At 39.6% G+C, this 8,330-nt stretch overlaps 1 protein-coding gene across 1 annotated transcript; it reads right to left on the bottom strand.

Moving 5' to 3' along the window:
• Nucleotides 1–4,756: 4,756 nt before the first annotated feature.
• On the bottom strand, nucleotides 4,757–6,446 carry LOC116319801 (C3a anaphylatoxin chemotactic receptor-like). Its single transcript, XM_039619116.1, has 2 exons — nucleotides 6,412–6,446; nucleotides 4,757–6,312 (listed from the first exon to the last, which is right to left on the bottom strand). The coding sequence occupies exons 1-2, from the start codon at nucleotides 6,419–6,421 to the stop codon at nucleotides 5,252–5,254; spliced, it is 1,071 nt and encodes a 356-aa protein (XP_039475050.1). The 5' UTR covers nucleotides 6,422–6,446; the 3' UTR covers nucleotides 4,757–5,251.
• Between the last annotated feature and the right edge of the window lie 1,884 nt (nucleotides 6,447–8,330).

The following is an 8,330-nucleotide window of genomic DNA, read 5'->3' as shown; positions in this document are numbered from 1 at the left end:
GTTTATTTTGTTATTTATGTTTTCCCCCGTTTGGTGTATCTGCCTTAATAAATGACACGCTTTCAGTCAATTCCCGTGTTCATCTCGCTCTGGTCTGCATTTGGGTCCTTGCATAAAATAATCCACACGATCTGCCTCTGCATATCTTGCAGATGGACTGATGAAAACAAAAAAAAAACAAGAGACACTTGTTGGTGTCAATTTTTTGTGAATATAGTAATGTTAAAAAGTATTTTGTCTTTTTTTAAAAATTATTTTGCGCATTTGTCACACTTACATATTTACACTTCAATTACTTACATTTACACTTACACACCCAGCTGAGAGTCAGAGTGGGAACTTAACTTGTTAGCATAATGTAACTTGTTAGTATGAATGTTGTCTGTAGTGTTTCTATAGAAATGCTCTACCACTCGTTCTGCTTTTGTTTGTGGTTTCAGGTTATTTGTGAATTCAGTGCTGTGAAAAAGTATTTCCTTCCTTGACTTCTATTAAATGTTTTTTTTTTTTTTTTCATTTTTGGCACACTTACATTTTTATATTGGCATTTTGTTAACTCACACGTGAATGTTCCAGATGTGCAAAATGCAAAGACTTCTGCTTTTGCAAAGATGCTTTCTGAAAATCAAGTAATCAAGTACATTTGGTTATCAGCATCTTGCCACAATTTTTCTTTTTAACTCCCTTGAAATGAGTACTTAGTTTTTCACACATTGTGTCTGTATTTTGAACGACCTTTGAATGACCTTCTTTACAGCCAATGTCATTATTTTATTTTAATCAGACCCACGAATAAAACCTGTGGATCCCTGGGAACTTCATATTTCAGAAGTATATGAATGATTCCATTAACTTCTAACCAGAATGGTTGTATTTTATCACATGACAATAAGACATGTAGATAATTGGCATTAATCTCTCCAGCACGGTTGTTGTGTTCTAATTTGTTTTCTTTTAATATAAGGTGTAGTAAAGTTTCAGATTAGAGTTTTCCATCCAAATCCTATCCAGCTTCTTGAGCTAGTGGAGCTGAACTGTGTTTTGGACATCAAATGCCAATCACTCTCTGGGATTTCCTTTGCATTTTTTTTTCCCATTTTGAGACTTTTCAAATGTCTCAAAAATATATCTGTTGGTCAAAATACCTCTTGCTGTTATGCCTCTCTCAGTCCACCTGGTGAACGTCTGGTCAGTTTATCCTGATCTGAAGAGGCTGGTGCGTGAAGGCCACAGCAGTAGAGGGCGGTCTTCCTCCAGTTTCCATCTCCTTAATATCTCTGTCCATACTGCTAGTGTTTCTGCTACAGTGATGTTATCCTCTTCCTGGGTTCCGAGCTGTTTCTCTCCCAATCTGGCTTGAGGTGGGACTCTGCTGTGGGTCACTCTACCTCCTTCCATTTAGCAGCATTGTCTGAAGAGCACCAGTAAAAATATTATTCTAAATTCGCTTGAGAAAATTCTCCTGCTCCGTCTCTAACTGCAGTGATTTGAATTTGACCTTTGGCCTGCCTGCCCATAAGAACCTTGATATTTGCTTGTTCCAGCCCATGAACTATGAGTCTGGGATTCAGATTGGTAGAGAGACTGGGGAATATATTCATTGTAATAGCCAGTGGACTGGCCTTGTTTTTTCATTGCCTGTCTCCTTCAGGTATGTAGTAGGTGGAGCTGACCCAATTTCAGATGCAGCACACCTGAGAAGGCCAGTCCCAGTGTATTATAAAGCAACCTGTGTGCGCTCCTTCTGAGTCTTGTTAGGCTCCCTTGGTTTTGTCCTGATATGGTGCATTCAGTCATGTCTGTGTATCATTTAATCTGTTTTTGGGTTTCTTTATGTTATTTCATTAAAATATCTTAAAGCATTTAAGCCTGTGTGTGGCCTCCCACTTCCTACTCACAGCCTTTGGGCCAGGTTGTGACCTCATATTAATCACTTTGATTCTTGAACTCTAAACCACATTTATTGTCAGCCACTTGGATAACTCCCTATTTAAGTTACTGTTAATAGTGGAGTAGTTTGCCACATAAAGTTTGTTCAAGTCTTTTGCATTATTTTATAAATATTTTATATTTTCTAGATCCCACTTTAGTTTATACTTTTGTTTAAGTGATCTGTTTGGAGCACAATTGACACGTACCTGTGTTGTTGTAATGTTAAGTTTACAGCCAGACTTCTGACCAAATTCAGCGAGGACTGTAAAACATTTAGGAACTGCTGAGTCCAGATTTTGGATGTATGTGATGATATCATCAATGAAAAATCCTGTTTTATGTTCTTGTGGTGCTATTCTAATTCCTTTAAGGTCATTGTTTTGTCTGATTTCTTGTGCTAAAGGCTCAGTGACCAAAAAAAAAGGAGAGGGGCATAGGCAATCTATCTGAGAGGGTGCCGTTAATCTTTCCTCCTATTACCCAACAATGGATAGTGAGAACAGCTGAGAAGATCATTGGAGTCTCTTCCCTCCATCACAAACACCTATCACACCATCTTGCATCAGTAAAGCCACCAGCATTGTGGAGGACCCCACACACCCTTCACACACACTCTTCACCCTACTGCCTTCTGACAAGAGGTACCAGAGGATTCGGGGCCTCACTGTCACACTGTGAAACAGGTTTTTCCCCAAGCCGTCAGACTCCTGAACACTCGGTGACTGAACTAACATGCAAACACAAACACACATATTCGTACACGTCACTATCTCAAGCACTTATCTGCACAATCTCATACACAACCGCCCAAAATATGGTACCAATAGAAAGCGCAGGATGTCCCCTTGATCATACAGCAGAACTCGTAAAGATTAGATAATTGCTGCTTGGTGTAGCGGTCTCAGAGTCAGACAGAGGTCAAAATCTAATTGCTGGTTTTAGGAGGATATAAGGTACTAAATCTCACGTTTCGTGGGACTTTTGACTTTTTTTATCAAGGTCAATTAAGATCAAACTCATATTCTTTTATTTTTATTCCACAACAAACTCTATAAAGTAGGCTACGTTTAAAGAACAAAGAAAACAAAATGAATATTTAAAAATTACAGCACTATTTCCTTAAAAGTAAATGCTGCCCAGAGAGTGAGCTGCGTTGGTGAAAGTGTGTGTTCTTTAAGTGCTCCTTGTGTTTCTCTTCCAAGGAATCTGACTTTCTTGTAATGTTTTGCTATTTTTGCCGTTGACCGAGGGATCTTGAGCAATAGGTCTTCAGCCTTCCTGAAAGTCTTTCTTTTGAAATCGGTTGCTTTTTCATTCATTTTAGTTCAGCTGATCATTTTCAGAGGATTTTTAAAGCCATTTAACACTGACTTATGAATCACTAAAGTATAAAAAGGCATCTAGCTCAAGGGATGAATGAGTGTTGTGTCAACACATAACAGACAACTTAGCAACTCATTTTAAATTGTTCCTTTCAGTTTGCAATTTGTTATTCGCAGACTGTCACAAAAATATAATTTGTTTTTATTTCTTTTGTTGGTTCTATGAAAATGTCAATGATGACACAGTTTGACATTCATAAAATTGTATTTTTGTGTGCTTAAAAAATGAGGAACCTGGCTAAATATAGAAAAAAAAGAAGTAGCAGGCCTACAGACTATTTGCAGTCAAATAGTGTTGTACTCTCTTTCAGTGAAAAGTATCTGAAAGTCATGTCCTTAAGAGTTAGGGGAAAAAACAAGCAAAAATCTGACACAAGACATTAGAGATGCATCTGGCCCTTCAGCTGATCATCTATTGTTCACGCTGAAGGCTCATCAGAAACGGTCTCTGTGGAAAGGTGGCTGTCAAGAAGCCACTTTGAAGGTAGGGAAACAGGGAAAAATAGCTGAGGAATGCTGAATTACACAAGAACTGGACTGAAAAATCCATCAAGAACCATACCTCATTAAAACCACTGAAGAACTGTGCATCGCATTGTTACAGGAATGTGTGCATTAATTTGGTGATTTATAAAATGTATAAAAATGTCTTTTACACTGCTAGAATTGCAGCTAGTAGAAGAAAGGGCACAAATGACGAAGACCTGTTCATGTATGTTAAGTGCAGAATGTAGTGTAGGCAAAGTGATAAATATATCAGATACAAAACAGGAATTGTATTTTACAGTTCTGCAGAATCGAAAGGATATGAAACATAGAAAGTTTTGATGATGCTGACTTGCCAAGTGACCTTGTTTACCTCTGGAGATCCTTAGTAACCTTAGTAACCAAACATTACTGATATTTACTATTGCTTTTACAGTTCAATATCTATCCTCATGAAAGGCAAACTTTTAGCAACTTTTTTAAGTAAAAACATTTAGAGTGAATAGTGTAATTGGTACTGCTGCCATATTGAGTCCCAGTGTGAGAAAGGCCTGCACAGTATATGCGTGCAGCAAGATACCTAGAACCAGCTGAGTGACTCTGTGGTTCATTTCCTGCACTTCATAGTGATTTAAATAGTGTGTTCCAAGTCAGATATAGAACACTGTGACATCCTGTTAGATCAGCGGTGAAGCAGGGTGCACATCAGGTTTGTCATGGAGACAGGCAAAAGCATTTGATCAGCATGTTTTTATTCACAGATTAAAAATACATAGATATCAATAAATGTGTAATGACAAATGGCCTGTATTTATATAGCCCTTTACTAGTCCCGCCTAGGGACCCCAAAGCGCTTTACACATCCAGTCATCCACCCATTCACACACTGGTGGAGGCAAGCTACAGTTGTAGCCACAGCTGCCCTGGGGCAGGCTGACAGAAGCGAGGCTGCCATATCGCGCCATCGGCCCTTCTGGCCAACACCAGTAGGCAGTAGGTGAAGTGTCTTGCCCAAGGACACAACGACCGAGACTGTCCGAGCCAGGGCTCGAACCGGCAACCTTCCGATTACAAGGCGAACTTATCGCCCTGGACCCGCCAATGTAATAGATGCAGATACTAATAAATATGGTGTAACAAGATTGAAGATGAAAAAGTAATGTACACAAATAGAAATCTTATTAAATGTAATCTCGAAAAGCCTTAAAAAAATCACACTTTATGTCACATTGATTGTTTTAATAAGTAAATCAATAATTGCATCTTAAAGCTGAAGCACAGCCAGAAAGAGTTTCTGTTACTGTTACTGTGGGATAATTTGCTTTAACATCAAGTAACAAATTAACACACTTTGTAATAGCTGTGCATGAGTGCACTGTTTCAGTCAATTTGACAAGAACGTTTAAAAAATAATGTATTTCAGTTTACATTGCCGGATGTTGAAATCTTATTCAGTGGTCGATGTCGATCACTTTGCTTTCTGTGTAGGATTTCAAATTGGCCGTGTCAGTCCTCTTTGAAGTTGCAGCAGCGTCTGACTTTTGGGCGGCACTGGAAAAGGTTGACATGGAGCGAGTGGACAAAAATGACACATGGTCCTCTGCCAGAGCACTCTCAAGTACAAAGCATATGGACTGCCGAAGCTTCTTCATGAATTCTTCACACATGAAAACATAGAGGATGGGGTTCAGGCAGCTGTTCAGAAAAGCCAGACTCACAGTCAGAGGACCCATGATTCTAACAATGGTCCAGAGGTCTGGATTATTCGCAGCCTTTATTTCTATAAAATTGAAAACATGGAGGGGCAACCAGCAGATGAAGAATGCAAAAATGATGGAGAAAATGATTCGGCGAGATCTCTGTCGCCTTGTTCTTGACATGCGCATTGTACGTATGCCTATGGCCACATAAGACACAAATATGACCAGGAATGGGATCACAAAGCCCATAAGAAAGCGAAAAATGTGGAGACTCCATTTCTGTTCAGGTGTCACAGGATAACCACAGTAATGTGCCCCATGATTCTCCACAAGAGTGCGAAAAGTGGCATAAGGAGTGCTGCAGACCACAGCAATGACCCAGATACCAACACATATGAGCCGAGCTTTGCAGACTGTGCGCTTGTTGTGTGCCCACACCACCACCCAGATGGACAAATAACGATCCAAACTCATGGCTGTCAGAGTGAAGATACTGGCAAACATGTTGACTACAGTCACAAAGGTGTTGAGCTGGCACATGAGTTCTCCAAAAGGCCATCGGTGACCCTGAGAGAGAGAAATGATTGCGAAAATCAGGAAGGCCGTGAAGAGGAAGTCAGCTATGGCCAAGTTGAGAAACCAAACTGTTTCCACTGTTTTCTTCATTTTGAAGCCCGTCACGTAGATAACCAGAGCATTGCCCAGAGTCCCAACTATAAAAATCACACAGTAGATGACAATGGAGGCTGTTTGTATGTGTCTGGAAGCTGCTTCCAGTCCAGATGATGGATTTGCAGCCGAACTGATGTTACCTAAAACAAAATCACTTTATTCAGTTTATCAAAAGGTCATATTATCTTTTAGCTGACATAGTTTAAAAGAAATGCTAATATATGTTGAAAGTTTCTCACCAGACCCCATGTTCCTTTTAGCTGAGAGAGTCTGTCTTTAATCTGCACTGGTCTCTGTCTTTTCCTGCTTATATTTGCTGGCATTACTCCTCCCTCTCAGTTTATGCAACACAGAACAGAAACACTTCAGAATATGCTCATGCACCAGGAAAGGCTGAGTGATATATTTGCTGGATACTATTTACCATTTCTATGATTAAACTGAAAGGTTCAACAAGTCTTAGAAGAGCAGTATTTATTTCACTAAGAGTGTTATCATATTTCACTGAGAAATTATTTGTAATTACACATATATTATATTAATGTTTTCCTTTTGCTGGAAAGTACCCGCTTTCACACCTTTTAGAGGTGTGAAATTAAGAGGTGTGAATGTGGGAAGTCACTGACTGATCAACTTTAACAGTCATGTGTACTAAGAAGTCAAGACAGTGCAGTCAACTGCTGCTTTTCCCACTCTGACTCCCAGTTTGGTGCACCTGACTCAGTAACAACAGACTCTGGTGTGCCTAGCAAGACACACTAAGGTGCTAGCTAAGATAACTATTGTTAAATGTCAAAGTATGGCATTGGGCTCCAAGCATCTGCCTACCTTTGATGGTGGCCTATAGGCACTAAGCAAGTATAAGACATTAGCACCAACAGGTCAATAAAAAATAAATAAATAAATAAATACAAAACATAGATCATAAGTAAATATGGACGGGTAACTCCTTAAAAGTTCACATAAGCAGACACACATTTACCAAGAACTTTACACAGCATTATGACATCATTATTCTCTATGCATGTCAAGCTTCACCCAGAGAAATGCAAACACAGCTTCACAGAAAGGTGGAAGTGAAACAGACAAGATGACCAGTACTATTTTGCTAAAAGTATTCACTCACCCATCCAGATCATTGAATTTAGGTGATCACTTCCATGGCAACAGTGTATATAAGATAAAATAAGATAACCTTTATTAGTCCCACACGTGGGAAATTTGTTTTGAATCAAGCATGTAGCCATGCAGACTGCTTCAGCAAGCTTTCAGGAGCTCAGGGAATTCCAGCGTGGTACCAGACTAGAATGCTACAAACTACTAACAAGTTCAGTCATGAAATTTCCTCATTACTAAACATTCCAGAGTCAGCTGTTTGCGGTATTATAATAAAGTTTAAGCGACAACAGCAACTCAGCCATAAAGTTGTAGGCAACGGAAAATCACACAGTGGGGTCAGTGTATGCTGAGGCAGTTGGTGTGTAGAAGTCACTTTCTGCAGAATCAGTTGCGGCAGACCACAGTCTGCAGCAACTTCAGATGAGCTCAAAAACAGCCTATAGAGAGCTTCATGGAATTTCCATGGCTGAGCAGCTGCTTCCAGGCCTTAGATCACCAAGCACAATGGAAAGCATCAGATGCAGTGCGGTAAAGTAGGCTGGCACTAGATTCTAAAGCAGTGAAGAGTTGTTCTCTGTAGTGACCAATCACACCTCTCCATCTGGAAATTCCACTGACAAATCTGGGTTTGGTGGTTCCCATGTGAATGCTACTTGTCTAATTGCATTGTGGCAAGTGTAAAGTTTGGTGTGAGCCAGGATTTCTCATCCTAATAAATGTGCTTCGGGAAGAATGGCAAAAACTTCCCATAAACACACTCCTAAACCTTGTGGATAGCTTTCCCCGAAGATTTGTAGGGTGGACCTACTTCAAATTAAACCTTATAGTTTGAAGAATGTGATGTCACTCAAGTTAGGGGTTTACAGAGAATACTTTTGGCATTGTAATGTTTCAAAATCTTTACAGCTTAGCCATCACCTTTCTCAATTCTGCCACCTTGTGACCAAAGTCCATAATGTCACGTGAACCTCTGCAGCACACTTGAAATGTACCTTACAACATCAAATTCACTACCAACTTTGAACCCGAGAGAACAAAT

This window comes from Oreochromis aureus, linkage group 11 (genome assembly GCF_013358895.1).
Source record: "Oreochromis aureus strain Israel breed Guangdong linkage group 11, ZZ_aureus, whole genome shotgun sequence".
In the NCBI taxonomy this organism is placed as follows: domain Eukaryota; kingdom Metazoa; phylum Chordata; class Actinopteri; order Cichliformes; family Cichlidae; genus Oreochromis; species Oreochromis aureus.
The sequence above is the reverse complement of the archived record's forward strand: the minus strand, read 5'-3'. Positions and strand labels throughout refer to the sequence as shown.